General features: G+C 40.8%; 1 protein-coding gene across 3 annotated transcripts in view; it reads left to right on the forward strand.

Annotated features, from left to right (window-relative positions):
* The window catches only part of PCCB (propionyl-CoA carboxylase subunit beta), a 29476-nt gene that overhangs the window by 8169 nt on the left and 1281 nt on the right, over positions 1–20026 (forward strand). For 2 of the 3 annotated variants that reach the window (XM_080604153.1, XM_080604154.1), the window contains exons 5-14: positions 1582–1695; positions 4416–4526; positions 5770–5878; positions 6826–6946; positions 10668–10749; positions 12812–12935; positions 13906–14013; positions 18312–18412; positions 19588–19686; positions 19893–19986. In XM_080604153.1, coding sequence (XP_080460279.1) covers positions 1582–1695; positions 4416–4526; positions 5770–5878; positions 6826–6946; positions 10668–10749; positions 12812–12935; positions 13906–14013; positions 18312–18412; positions 19588–19686; positions 19893–19986 — 1063 coding nt within the window. Of the gene's footprint in view, positions 1–1581; positions 1696–4415; positions 4527–5769; positions 5879–6825; positions 6947–10667; positions 10750–12811; positions 12936–13905; positions 14014–18311; positions 18413–19295; positions 19448–19587; positions 19687–19892; positions 19987–20026 lie in introns of those variants that run through there. The other variant, XR_013954801.1, reaches the window with a different exon arrangement.

Consider the following 20026-nt stretch of genomic DNA (forward strand, 5'->3'; position numbering starts at 1 on the left):
AATAAGACATTTGATAACTCCATGCCTAACATTCCTCTAAGCAAACAAGGACACTTGTGGCTCACAGCGCCTCTGCTTGTAACCCACAGAGATGGCTTTTAAACATGGGATTGTATTTAAACTGGAAAGTCGTTCCCCATGTCTGCCACAGCGATGTTCCAACTTTTAAATAGGCACCCAGGCAAAAAGCTTGAAGAACGCTGGTTTACTTTGTTAGATCTCAACTGGCGCTGTTTCTACTTGCAGATACTCAGAGACAGTTATTTCTGATTCGTGTTCTGGTTGGAATTGGGGTACTGCTGGGATGCTACTGATTTGAACATGCTGAGTATGCTTACTGTGTTTCTAGGCAATATAAAATCCAACGTGGATGCTGCAAGACCTCTGAAAGACGGGACTGACTTTTAAATCTTAAAAAGTTAAAGATAGTCTGAAATAAGATATAATTGAGTAACAGTGATCGAAAGGGCAGGAAAAAGCAACTTAAAATACCAAAATGGAGATTGATTGACCATGTGTAGTTTTACAGAAAAAAATATTTAAGAGTTGAAGCAGATTTTAATATAATATGCCAATGCTGTAATGTTTTGAAAATGGTGGATGTTTTGCTGGGATCTAATAAGCAAGGATATTTTAAATAACATGTAAGAAATTCAGTCTTCCCACTCAAGACTCTGCTGCGGTATTGTGTGTAATCTTGAGGCAAGTTACCAAAATGATCAGAGGGCTGGAGAATAGGTTGTAGAAAGGACAAATGTGATTGAATTGATGTTACTTAGTCTAGGAACATGAAGGGAAATATGAAGACTGAGGGGAGATTGAGGTACTTGGGTGTTTACGAAGGCAGAGGCATTCGTAAATGACAGAGTGAATTAATTTATCTCCCTGTCTACTGTATGTTGAGAAGGAAGTAATGGTTCTAAATTTCAAAAATTTAGTCTTCTCAAAGAACTTGTAATGAGGTCTTTAAAAGACGTTTAGGTTTAGAGCTTAGTGATATGGTTTAGTGGAGGACTTGTTAGTGTTAGGTCAGAGGTTGGACTAGGTGATCTTGGAGGTCTCTTCCAACCTAGATGATTCTGTGATTCTGTGAAGAACGATAGTCAAGCGTTAGATATACTGCTTTGGGAGATTGCATGGTCACCACTGCAGTAAACATTTAAGAATAGGTTGGACTTACACAAGGGAATGGTTTAGGTGCAGTTGAGACTTCTCATGAACAGAGGTAGATTGGCCCTTTCTGGTCCAAACCTCTGTGATTGTGTCATTTAGCACAAGCTCTGGGTGATGCAGTATGAGTACAGAGATGCAGAGCTAGTAAGGCAGATAAATATTGAGGGACACGAGGGATTAAATGTGCCTACAGTCTGCATGAGCCAAAACATTGTGTGTCCGTAAGCAGTTAGAGACTGTGATAATTAACACAAGAAAAGGAGAAGAAGCTAAGCGCTATGCAAGCAGTTCAAATTCTGTTAGGTGGATTTTTTTCTAGGGGATGTACACTTTGACGAGGAAGGTGGCGGCTGCTTTGGAGTTTTAGCTTACCTAGGTAAATAATGAGGATTTTGTATTCATCTTCAGGTCATGGATCAAGCTGCCCTGGTTGGCGCGCCTGTGATTGGGTTGAATGACTCAGGAGGAGCCCGTATCCAAGAGGGAGTGGAGTCACTGGCTGGCTATGCAGATATATTTTTGGTAAGTGGCCTGCTGGATGACCAGAAGGCTTGCCATCCACAAAGAAGGACAAAGCCTGTTTTTAAGTTGGTGTTTGTAAGTAAACTTCAGGATACTATCATCCTATTTCAACCAGTGTTACCTGGTGGATAAAGCAGTTTGCGAGACACAGGCTGTCCTCTTGGTTCTTCTTGGTTTTGGCTTTAGTCAAATTACTTTACTTGTTAGTTCCATTTACCCATCTGTTAAACAGTAGTAATGCTAAACCTTGTCCAATACTGTGAGCTGATTAAAAGCTCTGTAGGAGTTTCACTAGATAGTGAGCTTTGTCAGAAGAACAGGCAATTTCCTTAATTGGAAGAGAAGCCCAAACAACTATTTAATTTTGTGATTCACGCTGAGTACATATTGCACGTGTTGGGCTTTAATTTCTCACAAAGTGTTGATGTGTTTGTCAGAGACAAGTGGGCATGCTCTAGTCCAGAGTGTGTTTTGTTAGGTGACTGATGGTTGTGATCCACCGCTAGTTGTCCCTGTGTCTTGTCTGAGATACAGATATGTCAAGGATTTCATGGAGATTTGCTTTCACTAGGGCTGATAACGGTGAGTTTTCTGCTGCAGAAAGGGGGACGTAGAGTAAATCAAACACTATGCGCTTGAAGATAATGTGAGAACTCAGATCAGAAGCACCAAGTGCCTGTTCTATCAAGATGGTGGATCAATGAGGGAAGAAAAAAAAATGCAAATCAGAGGTTTCTGTGCCATGAACAGTTTGCAGTACAATGGAACTTGTTAATCTTACCATTTGAGGACATCCAGGACTGATTAGACTGGTGAAAGTTTTATGTTTCTACTGTGTTTTTCAGTCTAAAGACTTTTTTCCTCTACACACACTACTGATCTTTTTTCCACTGAAATTACGTTATTTTTTATGCCTACCAAAACACATAGTTTTAAAGTAAGTGAACATAACACAAACATGATTTGCTTTCAGTAGGAATGAGAAATGTCATTTACTGCAAATGGTAGGAAAAGTAATAATCACAAACACATTTTAGAATTGTTTTGAAAACAAGTGACAGATAGATCCTGAAAATCATCATCAGTCATCTTACTGGAAGTTTTCTTTTTGCTTTAGTTTTGCATGTGTGTTTTGGCTTTTTGTTTTTCTTTTTTAACATAATGGCAGCTGAATGGGTCAATGACATCTGATTTTTGTAGCACTGACCGAAAGGACAAAGTTCATCCTGTTTCTAGTTATTTCTTTTTTACAACCATGTGGTATGTTTGGGGCAATGGGTTTTTTCAAAATTAACTTTTCTCTTGCTTTTCTGTTTCTTTGATTAATGGCTGACCATGGCCAACCATCAGCTTTACTACTTTAGAATAGAATTACAGAATAATTCAGGTCAGAAGGGACATCTGGAGGTTCATAGGCCAACACTCTGCTCAAAGCAGGGTCAACTTTAAAGGTAAACCAGGATGCTTAATCTTGTCCTGTCATGTTACGAATATCTCTAGGGATGGAGATTTGACAGCCTTGCTGGGCCTGTGTTCTAGTGCTAAACCATCCTCAGAGATTTTTTTTTATTTTGAATCATTTTTTTTTTCTTTTATCTAGTTGAAATTTCTCTTGCTGTGACTTGAACCCATTGCTCCTCAAAGAATGGGTCTTTGAAGAGTCTGACACTTTCCTCTGTGTAAGAACCCTTCAGCATAACTACAAGTAGCAGAAGGCTCTCCCTTTGGTTTTAGTTTTCCAGGCTGAACAAACCCCATTCCTGCACCCTCTCTTTGGACACTGCCTACTCCAGTCTCTGACAATCTTGGTGGTATCTCCTGGACGTGTTCCAGTTTGTCAGACTTGTTGGGGCCCAAAACAGGATACGAAGCTCCAAATGTAGCCATGAGAAGCCAGCCAGTCTTGTTTTTGATTGAAAGAGGCCTTACATGAGATTAAAAGAGGCCTTACATGGACCTCCCTTTCTACCAAGTTTTAGTACTTCTTCAAAAAAACATGAGGTGCAGAAACTATAGGTTTAACTGATGGTTAAAGTGTATCACTAAGTTCCAGGAAGTGCTCCAAATCTCTCATACTCACTTTAGACAGTTTCAGTATTCCAGGTGTTATTGCTAACCACTTCTAATACTGAATTTCTGATCCCTCTGGACCTTTATTCCTCCAATATAAGGCTGGAAATGATGCACAGAAAGATCAAATTTATTGCAACTTGGAAAACATGACAAGTGAATTCCTTGCTTAGGACATTTCCTTGAGTATTGTGTAATGAATTTGTTCTCAGTATGGGTGCAATGGCCCCTGCTGCCCAATTAAGGGAGACAAACCAGGTTGCAGTTCACTTTTGGGAGGTAAATACACTTAATTTACTTCTGTCATCATTTTGAGCAGGTATAGAGGATTTAGTGCAAGAATGTGGGAGATTAAGGTAGTCGCTGAAACAATAGAGTTTGTATGGTGTGGTGACCTTCTCTTGCCTGTTGATAGTTTGTACTTTTGTGCTCATGAACAGAAAGAAGCAAAACAGTAGAAACAATTATCTTGCTTTTATTTGCATTAAGGCATTCTGTCCAGCTATTTGTCTCCCAGTAAATAAACCCAGATGTCTTCTCCTGTTTGTGATTGTGAATTCTTGCACAATCTCTGAACAGATTTAAAGATACAGATACTTTTTTGGGGAGGGTGTAAAAACTAGATGTCTGTTTTTTTTTTTCTGTTGCAGAGAAATGTTCTGTGCTCTGGGGTAGTTCCTCAGATTTCCCTCATTATGGGTCCTTGTGCTGGCGGAGCTGTGTATTCACCTGCTTTAACTGATTTCACATTCATGGTGAAGGTAAGGGTGCAGTGTGTCCTGACCTGCTGCTTGTTGCATTGATCAGTCACAGTCAGACTGATTGTGGATCAAGGATTTGGTTGGTGAGGGTCTCCTGCTTTGGAACAGTAAAGGCTTGGAGTTTGCTGCAGGAATATCATTAATGTCATTGTCAGCAGGACCGGAATAGTCTGTTCCCTTATTCTGCACATAGGATAGAGGAAGAGATGATTAATTTTTTTTTGTTAAAAATCACTTTGTTCAAGATGCTCATTTAAAAACAACAACAACAAAACTGCATAGTTTCTGTTTTTAAGTTTCAGTTTTGAAGAAAGTCTAAAGTATTTAATGTAAGAGTACTTAATATATTACCAAATTGTCTGGAATGCCAAAGTTGCCAATTCCATATGGTCAGGTAGCATGGCAAGTGTATGACCTGGTTTTGAACACATACCATTACCTCATTTTATAAACTGTTGTGATACGTTGTGCTCCTGGCAGGTATTGATTGCAGGTAGGTTGTGACAGTTACTGCTCAAAGCACAGACAGGGGAATATTGAAAAAGGCTGTCTTAAGTGATTTTTAGAAAAAGAGTAATGCCTGTAAAGAGCTTCAGAAGAATTTTTGTTAATGAGTTTTGTAACATCTAAAATCAGTGTTTATAGGTGGGGTGAGACAAACATTTCATCCCCTTGTATTTTTTAGGCATTTCATGCTAGTACTTTGACCTGTAGAACCATAATTAGTCTTTCCTATTCAATTTAAAGTTTCATGGATACTCAGCAAAAAGTTCTTCCGCCTGTCTTTCTTCAAGTGTATTTCAGTGCTAACTAGTCTTTCCTACTTTGTCATAGGAAATAGCAGTACATGCTGTTGTCTTTACGTAACAATTTGTTTTTGTCTTAAATTATTTTTCTGCATAAACGGATAATGTATGCAGAGAGAATAGTACAGAAATTGAAAATAAAGGGTGTATAGAAATGGCAAAGTATGTCTCCATATTGAGGCTAGGTTAAATTAAATTGGATTCAGTTTTATTCTTCATGGAAAGTTAAGAATAACTTTCCCAAGTAACCTGCAGATAACTGATTTTTTTGTGGATTTGTGGTATAATACAATAGGGATTTTTTAGGAATTTCTTCCCTATGTTATACTGTTTTCTTATTTTGGGGAAAGTCTCTAGAGACCGTCGCTTTTCCTTAAGTGCTTTTTCAGCTTGGGTCTAGCATTTACTGACTGTTTTTGCTTTATTCCCTCCCCTAGGATACGTCCTATCTTTTCATTACTGGCCCAGATGTAGTTAAGTCTGTTACCAATGAAGATGTCACACAAGAGCAGCTTGGGGGTGCGAAGACGCACACTGCTGTGTCTGGTGAGACCTGGATAGTTTACTTCATGTACTAATTGTTCTTCAGAGTAAACGACAGAGTTGTTCTGGCTCGACAGCTGATTACCTAATACAGATCTTTGTAGTCATAGGCATCACTTGAGTCTAAGGCATAAAGCTCTACTTAGACTCGTGATCTTACTGCGCGTAGGGCTCTCTTACCAGTCCCTTTTAGTAATGGAAGACAAAATAGGAAAAGTGGGAGTGTGGGAGAGTTCTGGGATTTTGAGGAGAAAGTAGCAAATCCAGAAGATTCCAGAAGTGAAAAGGTTGTAGGAGGGCAGAGCTCCCAAGGCAGGTTTGGGGTGGTGAGTTTTTTGCTTGTTTTCCAGAAATTTGCATAGGTCGAAAAGATTGTTAACGATCCCTTGTTTGCCTAGTAGCGTGATTGGTTGAACTTCCCGACTAAAAACCAAGTGCCATCATGAGATGAAGCTCTATTAAAAAAAAAAAAAAATCCCCTGGGGAGACTTGGTGACTCATGAATCTTTTTGAGGCTCATTTGGGATCTCAAATTCTGTGTTAACTGTGCTGCTGATGAAACAAAACCATGTGTGCACAGGTGTGTGTGCACGCCCACCCCCCCCTTGGATCCAGGCTTTATGAAAAAGCGTGCAGCTCAAAGCTTGAGTCCAGCACCGCAACCTGTATTGAATTCCTGGAGGTTGGGATCCTGCTAGGTCTGTGACAGCTGATAAACCAGTTCACATTATTTTAAATATAAAATCAACAATCCAGACCTGCCATGGAAAAAGGCTAATATAGCCACGCAGTTTGTAGGCATTTTTAGCTGATTGGATTTGGTTGCTTGAAATTCCCAATTGTTAATAGACTAGGTTTAAAAAATCTTGCTGTTAGCTCTTTATATCTTTATGGATACATACTCGAAAATGAAACATTGCAAAATAATTACAATAATTGCTTCTTTGCAGGAGTCGCACACAGAGCCTTTGAGAATGATATAGATGCTTTACTTAATCTCCGAGAGTTCTTTAATTATTTACCTCTTAGCAACCGTGACCCTGCTCCAGTCTGTGAATGCCATGACCCCAGGTAAGAGGAAACTGGCTGAGAACTGTGGTCTCTGACCACTGAATTCCATGGCTTCTCTGGCACAAGGAGCGTAAAGAAATGAGTGTCTTGTGCCCGGGCACTTGGCTGATACTTCTGTGCTGTAGTGTGGGAATACGGGAGGTGTTCCATTGTGCATGTGTATATACGTACATGCTCATTGTTAGATTTAATTTTTTATTTTCTGAAAGCAGTGTTAGGCAGGCTGTATCCAGGACATGGGGAAAAGTAATCTGTGTCCAGATTCACAGTCCTTCAAACGAGCACAGTGAGGCAGAAGGTTGCACAGTGCACAAAAGTGGGGATCTTGCCCTGCTTTGTCAGTAATGTGTCTGTTGGGTAAGTTTGGTTTGTTAAGGTTAGAGGTGGGGTAGCAACAGAGGTAAAGGAGGCTATAAGTTTTTTGTTTTAGGTTGCTGCCTATAAGGCCCATTATGTAGTTGACAGTGAAGGAAGGGCTTTGGGATTTTAATCAGAGAATTTTTCCGAGACAGAGCCAGCATGGGACTGCTTCAATAGGCAACCTTGCTCGTAAAGACAGAGGATGTCAGTGGAGTAAACACCTTTCAACCTGAGCCAGCTGCATCCCTTGTTCAGCCCTTTCTGGAGGCAACCCCTGAAAGGTTGCCACACTTTCTTGTGTGGGAGCTGCTCCTACACTTGTTCTTCCTTTTGGTTTTAGGTGTGTGTGGTGTTTGTCTTCTGGTTCTGCATGTGTAGATTTGAACGCGGGAGATGGGACTGTTATCCTCTCTTTGTGCTCGTTGTTCTTTGCAATGTCTTTGAAACAATTTCGGGAGATTCTTTAGATCAACTTTACAGATCACTGTTCTGGCGTCTGAAATACATTGTTCACTGTAAAGAGAAATAAATTTGCCAGTTGCTGTTTAGAGAACGGTCAGACAAATCAATTAGTTACATGTCCTTAAATTTTCTACAATGTTGATCTTTAAGAGTTTATTAAACTGGAAGACTGCTCTGTCTTGATAATGACAAGCCAGAGCAAATTTCTTGTATTGTTTGGTAAATTTGGGGGATTATGTCTGAAGTAAGCACTTTTTCTAAGCATTCAACACATAGTACTGGGATATTTAGCTTCTCTAGGCTTGAATGTGATGTTTGAATTTCATTATGGAAGCAAGAGTCTATTTTTTAATTATTGTATCTTATGATGGGCAGTTTATTTTCTTGTGAGAAGCTTCAGTTACCCTGTAGCTACTAATTGAGAGATTAGTTCTTAAGTGAGACAATCTTTTATGTAGCACTGGATATATTATTAGAGGATCACAGTATAATAAATACTCAGTAATTTGTATTAAGTTCAATTTAGTTGTCTTTATACATGTGAAGACAGATCTGCTTGGTAAATTTACCTGTCTGTATAGCAGCATCTGCAATATTTCTCCAGTTTTGTTAATACTTATATTGGTAATATTTCACCTGAGCACACTGACATCTGAGTGGACTCCTTTTGCTTTGAATTGTGGTTGATCCTTCAGTCAACGCCCATTCCACTAATTTCATTCTCCTTGCTCCATTTTTATGCCAGGAGGAATTGCCACTAATAATGTAAATGAAATGTTAAATACTCTCATCTTCATTGTTAAGTCCAGAAGCACTCTCCCTCTCTATTGTTTTTCTTTCCCTCTCCAGTTAGGTTCTTTGTGGTGTTAAAATGTCAGGTTTGCGTGCTGAAACTCATGCTGGTTAGTTTTTTGTTTCTAATGTCAGTGGCTTGGATTCTGTAAAAAGTTAGAGGGCTCCTATGGTGCTTATGGCCACCAGTTTTGAAGAATGTCTAGTTCTACATTGTGTGGTGTGATTTAACTTCTGGTGTTTTTGACTGTAAGCAAGTTCTGTTTCCTTGAAAGCCTGAAGTATGCATACACTTTCTGGAAGAGGTACTTACTGACTGCTGGTAACCTAGTGCAGTTTCGTATTTCTGTGTAATAAAACCCGGTATTGATCTGGGTGACAGTTTTCTCAAGCTCTCACAGTCTTCAGATGACTGCTTTGATGATGAGGAGCAAATCTTTTCTAATAAATGAGATCTTAAACACCATTCTCAGCCTTTTGTGTCAAGTGACCCTACTAGAAAGCTCCAGATGTCCCTTACCTGTGACGATTTTTTTCCCCTGTGATATCCTGGGTAATGTCTTCATTTTACCAATGGTTGTTGATTTTACTGCCATTATAATTTCCCTCTCTGTCTCTGTGAATTTATGGGAGCAATAATTTCTCTTTTCCATTTTCCTTATCCCTTGGGATATCTGAGAATATAATCCATAGGTAACGGACAGAATTTAAAACACATTTGTACCTACTTCATGCGAAAGCAAAAGTACTCATTGTAGCTTGGGGTTCAGTATCCTAAAAGTGGTTGCTTTCAGCTGATAAAGGTTTCATTGTAACATTTTATGAAAATATTTGTATGCAATACTCTTAATTGTGGAAATGAACTAGAAACATCACTGTAAGATTCATTGTGTTACTCTCTCGGCATGGAGCTGTGCCTGCCTAGTCTCTGCATGTGAGCACAGACAGCTGAGGGACTGATGTTACTACTTTTTGCCTGATTTTGACAAACTGCAGATCATTTACTTCAGTTTTAAATTGGATGTGTAGAGCCGTGGGTTGTATTGTTTTAAATGTATGAGTAATGGCATCATTAAAATAGTAATTCAAGAAAAACTTTGCAGAAACACAATTTATAACAGAGTATTTTTGTAAGGAATAGTACAAATGTAATATTCCTGGAAGCCTTTTCAGAGGTGACTCATAAAAATTGACACCTCTTGGGACTGTGAATTAGCCCAGAGACCCGATGAATGCAAACACTTGTGAAGTCCTTAACAAAACTAATAGAATTGAAGACAGAGGTAGCTGATAGTGTGAGCTGCTAACAGGGTGGCACGATTTTGTTAAATGTGAAGCTCCATGTGAAGTGCACCATTGTTGAGATAACCCAAATAATGGTAAGGATCCTGCAGCCCCAGCCATTACACCGAAGAAGCTGTGAATGGACGTGCTTTCCCCTCCCACCATTCTCTCCTTGGTTGGTGCAGGGCAGGTAAGTATGGACAAGTTTCCTGTGGTTAAGTTTATTCAGATGACAATTGTGCAGCATGGGCAGGGAAAGCATCAGAGTTGTAAAAGTGCAGCTACTAAATTTGCTATGTGCAGTAGGTCCAGGCACATGACAAGGAAACATTGTCAGGAGAAACCATTCCACCCCTCCAGCTGTAACTACCGGGAAAGCAGGCTGTGCTGCCTCTGGTGAACACTTGAGCTTCTGCCCAATGCTTTCCCCATGGCTGAGTTTCCCCAAGTGCTGCCGGACCTGCCTCCCGTGCCCCTGCAGTCTGCCTGCTGACACTCATCACAGGCAATAAATAGTGGCTCCTCTGGTCGGGGAGGAGAAAGCGTAAGTCCAGGGGGTGAGCTCATGGGCAGAGGTACCAGCGAAAGAGACGTCTCCTTCAGGGAGAGGTTGGTCGGGCTTTTTGCTCCCCAAGGAGCTCAGAGCAGCAAATTGTCCCCTGTGGCCGGTGGCACAAAGGGCTGCAGTGAGCGCTGTCTCCTTCCCCATGTTCGAGTAGCAGCTCCCATGAAGTTTCAGAGAGTTGAAATTGTTTGCCTGAGTTCATTTCTTGGTGTTCACCTGATCTGTAAATATTGTTGCTTTTATCCTTATTTTCTGCAGTGACCGTTTGGTTCCTGAGCTGGACACAATTGTCCCAACTGAATCTACTAAAGCCTACGACATGCTGGATATCATACACTCTGTAAGTCTGCGAGTCTGAGCACTGCTGAGAAAAGTATAAATATCTTACATTCTGTGTATATATAGATGTAAATAATGGAAAGAAGCTAATAATGCTGCTTAAGATCTATTTTCTAGTCTTTACAGGTTACTTATTTTTCCCCTGTGTAGTGGCCATGCATGAAGGGACAACAAAAGCTGCAGAAACAAGATTTTAGCAGATAAAAGGAATCTCAATGTTTCTTTTCAGGATGTATCTCCGCACGCTGCATGCATAACTGTACCGATAAAAGATGCTATAACTCAGTTTTCCATGTGGAGTTGAACCTCCCCTTGTTTGTTAACTGCTGTCTTGAATTTTATCACTTTTTTCATAAAAGGTAATAAACTACGTAGAGGACATTCAAAGGGCTACACGTCACCAATTATTCTAAGTCACGTACATACACAAAATACAAGAATATTTTTTTAATTTTAAGTCAAGCAGTCAGAAGCTTGCAAACTCTAGCATCAATGTTTCACTGAGTGAGGCAGATCTCCTGGGAGGGTGGTAGGGAAATAAACCTTTTTTTTTTTTTAACTAAAAACCAGTATTGTAATATATAAATAATGGAGATTTTACGAAAGAAGCATAAGCAATGTTGGTAATGCGCTTGCCTAAGTGAGCAATTCATTTTTTACAGTTGTAACGACTTACTACATTGTAAACAACTGTGCAGAGAACAGGTTTGTAAGGTGTGGAGCACCTGGGGAGTCTGAATTTTGAATATTAAAATTTCCATCTGGTACTTCTACCAGTCAGATGCTGAATGGCAGGTGACCTAGGGTTCTGAGTCAGTTTCACAGGCAGCTTGTATGTGCTTGTATATGGTGGCTGGGGAGAGTTCAGATTTGTAGGATTTTTCCAGATTTTTCCCTTTTGCTATTTGAGTTGACTGTCTCTCTCCACACCCTTACTCAGCGAACACTTCAATTTGTAACTGGCTGCCCTTAGATTAATTTTAGTGGAAAAAGGAAAGCTCAGGATATGTTTTTAATCTGTAGTTTCTTCCATTCTGAATTTCAGTACTATCTGTTCCAAGTGAAAAGGTGAAATTTAAAACATTCTTAAGTGAATTAGTGGAAAAAAGGCACCTACGGACTCTCAGAAGTATTAAGAAAGGAAATAAAGCATTAATAATGCATTAAATAATACATTTTTTGCACCTTTTCATTTGCCTCATTCTCTGGAAGGACTGTCAAACTGCAGTGCGTATAGGTGAAGTTGTCATAAACAGTTGAAAACAAGGAGTTATAGTAGAAAACACTTGGCAGCCGTGTATAGGTGTCGCCACTGCTCCATGTATAATTATGATCTTTTTTTTGAACATGTGAATTTTGATGCTGCTTTACACACCAGTGGATGTCACTTTGCAGAGCACACACTGGAACTTCAACCTCAGAGAGAAGTGCAGCGACCAAGGATTTGTGTTTCCAGTTAGGTGTGTTTGACGTAGCTCATTTATTCCCTCTGCTGCAGATAAAAGTGTTTCTCCGTTCCCCTCTATCTTATGCAACATCAGTGACCTCAGGGATGTGCACAGCTACGGCTGCAGCAGAGCACCTTATGTTGGTCTCTATTATTAATAAAGCGCTCTGAACTTGCAAAGAAATAGAGTAGGTATTAAATATATATAAAGGAAAGTCCCTGAGTTGAAGAAGTAGTATTTGCTTTTTATCACTGGAAACTGTTATTCCAAACGTGCAGTTTGCCAGTAATTGCCTTGTGAGAAAGAAGTTCTCAGCATCCGGTTTGAGATTTTTATTTGTTATAAGCTAGGAAAACAGGCTTACTGCAGAGGAAATGTCATAAAGATGATTTTCTCTGATGGAATGCTTAGGTGGCAATTTTGATAATAAATGCAGAACTAGACGCTTCCTGCAAAGATGACAAAAAGATTTTTTTTCTCTCCTCATTTTTTTTCTTTTTCTGCAAATTCTGAAACGTTAAGATTTCTGATACTAACAGCTGATTTTATGTTTGCCTATGTAGAGAAATAAACATACTTACGTCATCCTGAGGGCTCTGCCTAACTCTCTTGCAGATTGTCGATGAAAGGGAATTCTTCGAGATCATGCCTTCCTATGCCAGAAACATTGTTGTTGGGTTTGCCAGGATGAACGGAAGAACTGTTGGGATTGTGGGCAACCAACCCAAAGTAGCATCAGGTTGGAGACAGCTGTAGGAGTCTGATGTGAAACTTTTTAATGAACTGTGTTTTGTCTTTTTTGCACACTTGCTGTCTGGCTATGAAATTAACTGGTTATGGTTTGTATTGTCTGCCACTCTATCATACCGTGTTTTTCTACCACTTTCTTTGTCTTGAATCTTGTTGTGCATTTTTGTGACTTGCTTGCTGAGAGTTGTAAAACTGCCTGAAAAAAAAGCACACATTTCTTTACTGAATCAACAAAACATGTAACAAAAGGCTTGCTGTATCTAGCACAAGAGAAGTGGTAGCAGCACATGAACAGGGTGGGTAGAAGACCACCACTGACTTGGCAGCAGCCTGTAATTAATTGGATTAAGCATAATATGGAAACTTCATACTTCAGGTCCACAGCATTTAAATACCTAAAGCTCTTCTGTAGTGTAGCTCTTCTGAAAATGCAAAGGTTTCAGACATACAAGTGTGGGGCTCAATCTCAAGTAATTTAGATATAAAGGTACAAACACCTGTAGCTAAGATCACCCTTCCCTTTTTAACTAGGGAGTGGGTTTTTTTTTTCAAAAGTTTTTTTTTGCATAGTTCCAGTGAATGACCTGGAAAAAAAAATCAATACAGATAAAATTAAAACAAAAGATTTCTTGTAAATTACAAGAATATAATTTAACCTGAGACTTCTTGGGATAGGAGCTCTGGGATAGGAGCTCTCTATGCACAGTGGTCATTGCCAAAGGATACTGAAATTGCAGGTTATATTTCAGAAAAATGAAATGACTGCTTGTAGAATGTAACTTGTACTTTAATCTTAGAACTGAAACAGCAAAATTCATGATAATCTGTACGTTAGCTAGAGATAAGATTTTTTTCTTTTCAAAACAGTTCAGCTAAAATACAGTGTGTGATTTTGATGTTGCCTTGAATTACTGCCATTAGCAGATCATTAACACCTTACCCTGTTTTCTTAACTTTAGGCTGCTTGGACATAAATTCTTCCGTGAAAGGAGCCCGCTTTGTTCGTTTCTGTGATGCTTTCAACATACCTTTGATTACTTTTGTGGATGTTCCTGGATTTTTGCCAGGTATGCCTTGTCATTTTATTTCAGTTAGTTTTGGGGCAGGGGAAGTAGGAGAAGGTGGCAGTGTAAAAACCTGTTTTAATGACTCCCTAAGAAGATTGTTTATTATACTGGACCTTAAATAAGACAGATTTTAAAAGGCTACTGTTTGGGGAAAGAAAGAAAGAAACAAACAAACAAAAAAACCTCTGTATTCTAAGTACACCAGTCATCACAATAGGATGTGATATGCAGGTTATATTCCAGAAAAAAAGATTGCTTAAATAAGCCAATAATATTTCTACAAGTGTGTTTTAAAATGACAAAGCTCTGCAGGGCTTCACTGAAGAGAGGGCAGTTCATACAGCAAGTTAGTGCCGAACTGGTTAGCAGACTGGTTACAGACACTGGGACGACCACTTGGCCAGGGCTGAGAGTGAGGTGAAGGCCTATCGATCTAGGAGGGTTAAGATGACCTCCTTGCTGGGAGTCCAGCACAACTGCAAAGCTGCAGCTGGTGACTTATCTAGGACAAAAACCCTGCGTTCTCTGGAGATGATGTCCGTGCCATAAACAACATGGAAGTAACACTCACGTTCTTTGCTATAATGAGACTCCATGTCCCTTTAAAGACTCACCTGTTTTATTTATGTGCCTATAGGCTGGACAGCGTTACCAGAGTGCTCTGCAAAGGCAGGGACTTCCCCAGATGCAGTGGCAAGCAGTCCGATACCCAGCTTCCAGCCCTGCAGGTGGGATTCTTTGGGAGAGCAGCTCCGCTGATCCTCCTGTGGGCAGGGAGGCCGCAGGTCAAAGCTGTGCTAGGAGTGTCAGTTGAGGGCACCTTGAAGATGCATTTTGTGTTCAAAATCTGCTCGTTGCTGGAGGTACTGAACTAATACAGTCAATGTCACTAGTCAACATTCAATTTCATATCTTAATACAATACATTTTGCATGCTTTAACAATGAGGCAATACAGAAGAGAACTTCCTCTTTGTTCTTGCCTCCTTTCCTTTCTTTCCTGTAGACACACCCTCCTATTCTTATTTGGATCAAGAAACAACTTGGTTCTCCTTAGCACTTCAGTAGCCACAGTGTGGCCACATACAACCCAAGAACAAAGTTATTTTCATGTAGCCAGTTAGAAATAGTAAATTTTTATGGCATAATAGAATGTTGTTTTAAAGTAGAAAAATGGAGGATAAATACAAAATAGAGAAAGCTAAAGAAGGAAGATCTGAGGCTTTATAGCGATTCTATGCTGTTGTATTTGTTGTATTTGATCTGGATAGGCTGGACCGATGGGCTGAGGTCAACTGCATGAAGTTCAAGAAGGCCAAGTGCCGGGTCCTGCATCTGGGGCGTAACAACCCCAAGCAGCGCTACAGGCTGGGAGATGAGTGGCTGGAAAGCTGCCTGGCAGAGAAGGATCTGGGAGTACTGGTTGATAGGCAGCTGAATATGAGCCAGCAGTGTGCTCAGGTGGCCAAGAAGGCCAACAGCATCCTGGCTTGCATAAGAAGCAGCGTGGCCAGCAGGGCTAGGGAAGTGATTGTGCCCCTGTACTCGGCTCTGGTGAGGCTGCACCTCGAGTACTGTGTTCAGTTTTGGGCCCCTCGCTACAAGAAGGACATGGAGGTGCTCGAGAGTGTCCAGAGAAGGGCAACGAAGCTGGTGAGGGGTCTGGAGAACAAGTCTTACGAGGAGCGGCTGAGGGAGCTGGGGTTGTTTAGCCTGGAGAAGAGGAGGCTCAGGGGAGACCTCATCGCTCTCTATAGGTACCTTAAAGGAGGCTGTAGAGAGGTGGGGGTTGGTCTGTTCTCCCACGTGCCTGGTGACAGGACGAGGGGGAATGGGCTGAAGTTGCGCCAGGGGAGATTTAGGTTGGATGTTAGGAAGAACTTCTTTACTGAAAGGGTTGTTAGGCATTGGAACGGGCTGCCCAGGGAGGTGGTTGAGTCACCATCCCTGGAGGTCTTTAAAAGACGTTTAGATGTAGAGCTTAGCGATATGGTTTAGTGGGAGACCTGTTAGTGTTAGGTCAGAGGTTGGACTAGGTGATCTTGGAGGTCTCTTCCAACCTAGACGATTCTGTGATTCTGTGATTTTACAGAGTTTGGAAAGATCAGTACATTACCGTTAGGAAATTCAGTTCAAGTAACATACTCTGAGTGAATATAAGTCTGAATTAGAAACTAAGATTGGGACTAGATTGCAGGGTTTGTACTTGCCAGCTTCTGGGTGTAGGTTGAGCATCTCAGATGTTTTCTGACAGCTTCCAGGCATAAGACCTGGCTGTTCAGATGTCTGCCACTGGAAAGTGTTTGTAGGTTTGACAAGTCCAACACTCTGGAGGGAAATACAAGAACCCAAAGTGAAATTGCAGTTAAGAACAGACATTTTTAAGTGTAGGCATACATTATTGGACACTCAAATTACACTTGAGTGGAAGCATTGAAGTCAAGCCAGCAAATAAGACTAACAAGTAAGTTTTAAAAAAAATCTCACAAAACATATTTAACTTAAAATCCTCTATTTTTTAAACCTTTCATTAAAAAGACCCCAAATTACTGTAAGAGGTTAATCTCAGGTGCTGAAAGAGGAAAAAAAAAAGTCAGCAGGTGAATGAACTGCTAGAAAGTAACTGGGGAGTTACATACACAGAGGTATGAAATTCAGAAATCCTAGAACTGAAGTACGTGAGATTGCTGTTTCCAAGTGCCAGGCCTCACCCATGGTTCATCCCATACGTGCTCCTTACTGCTGGCACCATCATGACAGACGGTAACTGAAGGCACTGCCTCCATGTGCGTGTTCTGTGGGTACGCAAGGCAGAGCAATACCAAGTGTCCTCCGGCTGTTACTTAGTCTTTTGGTGATGAATTACTTAGCTGTCTTTCTTGCTATCTATGAAGTGTTTTTCTGTCATGTCTTTGGATTCTGTAAAAGGCTTTTCCAAAGTTACTTATCAGTTTGTTACGCCTCCTGGGGTGGTCGTGTTCCCTCAACTGGCTGTTGCAGCTGGGGCTTTTGGTGCTTGGATCAGAATCATCTGGTCTTGTGAACACTGTGCCATCAAGAGGGAAAATAGTTGCTGAAGAGCTTCTTCCTCAGAAAGGTCAGAGTTGCTCTTGCAAGTAGGAGCCTAAGATCTTGAGACTGAGACAAGTCTTCGGAAAGGTTGGGTGGGTGCTCCAAAAGCTGGGGTCTTGTGCAGCTTGAAGTTTTTTGTTTTTGTTTTGTTTTGTTTTTTCCCCTGGCTTGCTTTAACAGAAAGCAATCAGTTATCCCTAAGGCTCTGACTGAACCCAAGTTTTGACACGGATTTACCTATTTTCATTTTTGCATGTAATTATCTCAGATTTTGCTCATCGCTGTGTATTTTCTTTTGGAATCTTGTGCCTTTTTGCTTTTTCATCTTGTCAGACTTTTGGTTTGACCATTTCCTTTTGCAAGTTCAATAGTGTAGGCAAATACAAAAAAAATAATCAAGTCTTCCATCTTCTGTGGGTCTCACAGGTAGGAATTTGAACCCGATAATTGCATTACCATCAATTTTGGCTTTGCTATGATATGTTTTTTGCAAAGAGGTCAAAGATAGTTGTTGTTGTTGTTGTTGTTTTAGGTACTGATTTGCTGGAGCTGGGCCTTGATAAAAATCTACGGCTGCTGAATACTCTGATTGTATCTTCAGAGAAGTCATGATCCTAAGACTATCAGCTAGGCCTGTTCTTGTGACAGAACTTTGTAGGACATCCTCTAAAAATGTATGACCTGTATTCCTACTTGCTGCATATGATCATTCTCATAAACTACCAGCTGTGAGATTGCTTACAGAGGACTTCATGCTGTGTCCTCTAAGGTCCACCATCTTGGGCTTGCTTGAAGGAAGACTAGCACAGGTCTTTGGTCTGGTAGCCAAGCTGCCTTTAATATGGTCTAGAAAAAAGGCTTTTGGAAGAGTGTGGGTTTCTGGAGAAGTGAATCTAGGCTGCATGTTTCTCTGCTAATCACATTTGGAGTCTTCAAACTTATGTAACTGAATTTTGTTCCTGGGAAGATACCATCTGGTGAGCGTTACACTTCTGTGACCTTATATGCACAGAGACTTACTTTATGTTTCTTTTGGTGAGGTGTTTTGTAGAGCTGCTCCGCATCTTATGGAGAACATCGCCTGCAATACTACCTGCTCGTGGATATTAACACCGCTCTGGTTGTTGTTAGGTTTGCTGCTGGTAATAGATGATGACACTTGCCCAACTGTATATCCTTTTTTTGTGAACTTCCTGGAGTGAAAAATAATATTTCTGGCTTTTGTAGGTACAGCTCAGGAGTATGGTGGAATCATCCGTCACGGTGCCAAACTACTGTTTGCCTTTGCAGAAGCAACTGTGCCTAAAATTACTGTCATCACCAGAAAAGTAAGTTGGTATAATTCCATGGTGGTGGTTTATAAAATGAGTTTGTTTTCATTAACAGCAAGTTTACTTTTGTGAAGCTTTGTATGTCTATCCTCCTGCTTTCTGCAGTTGTTATACCTCCATTTGTCCCATCTTTGTCAGTGTACAAGAGGCCATTTCTCTTATTCTTAGAATATTACTGCTCTATTCCTGGAACTTCAGTCTCCTTTTCCAGAAGCAGCGCTGATTTTGTCTTTCTGCTTTCCTCACAGGCTTAACACTTGTGTGGTTTCTCTTCTTCAATATACTTCTCCTATACTCCCCTTAATTTTCTTGCTTTCTCTTTTTCTATAAGGTACATTATGCTCCTAAAGGTTTCGCTAAACATCTCTCAACTTTTTTTCTTGCTGGTCTGCCCTCCTGTTCTGTTTTTGCTTTTTTGTTTGTTTGTTTAGTTGTGTTTTTTTTTTTCCTGACAAGCTTTTTTCCGATAGACTTAGGATGGCGAAAAGCAAAAAAACTTTTCAGCTTTCTATCCCTTTGCCTTCCCTGTTCCTTCTGAATATTACTTTCTTCTTCTTTTTTTTTTTTTTCTTTTCCAAGCTTGCATCCTTGCCATAGTTTTTAGGAATGCCTTGAAACAGACTCTGCTGCAGTTTGCTCTGCAGTTCTGCAGTATCTGTTTACCATTGCTGTCTGGACCACTTCCAGTACCAGAGTGGAGCATTGCAGATCTGAGTGCTGTGCTCCCTGGCCAGGAGATTCCAGAAGCAGGGCAGCCGGTTTGTTTGAATGCACGTGCAGGGTGAGGCCTAGTGCTGCAGATATGCAGACTCCTCTTATCTGCCATCAAGAATGGCCTTGCATTTCAGCAGCTCCCTTCCCTGCTCTTTTGTGGTTCTAGTTTGTGACGTCTAGTCTTCGGAGATTGTTGCAGTGGAGTTTTTACAATTCTTCATGATTTTGACCAAAGAAGTGGAAATGTCTTGAACACGTGTGCTTGCAAAAGCCAAGAGCCTTGTACCGATGTGTTGATGGACCAAATCACAGCCGCCTGTAGGTTCTGCACGCTCTCTTACACGTACAAGTGTAGCCCCACTTGCTTGTCTTTGGAATGATAAAAGTTGCGGGAAGAAAGTAAACTGTTTCTCTGTGAGGTCCCTTCATGTTAATTAATCCCTTGGTTTTTGTTCCAGGCCTACGGGGGTGCCTATGATGTGATGAGTTCAAAGCATTTAAGAGGAGATGCGAACTATGCCTGGCCTACTGCAGAGGTGGCAGTGATGGGTGCCAAGGTGAATAAATGCATGCTGACTCTCATGCTGGTGTGCAGCAGCCATCCCAGTCTTTGCAGTGGCAGCTTTGTCAGATGAAGACTGTCGTCTATGAAGCACCTTACCCGAGTGCACGTGGTGGGGGCAGGGAGGGAGCTGGTAAAGCAGACAGGTTCCCGCTGTGTGGGCTGAAGACTGTCACTTACCTGTGAACTTTATCTTTCTAGGGGGCTGTCCAGATCATTTTCAGAGGAAAAGAGACAGATGCAGAGGCAGAGTATGTGGAAAAATTTGCAAACCCCTTTCCTGCAGCCATGAGAGGTATTGTTATCTCACACATTGTGTCCCTTGTTTTGAGGTT

The sequence above is a fragment of the Anser brachyrhynchus genome (genome assembly GCF_964034855.1).
Source record: "Anser brachyrhynchus genome assembly, chromosome: 9".
In the NCBI taxonomy this organism is placed as follows: Eukaryota; Metazoa; Chordata; class Aves; order Anseriformes; family Anatidae; genus Anser; species Anser brachyrhynchus.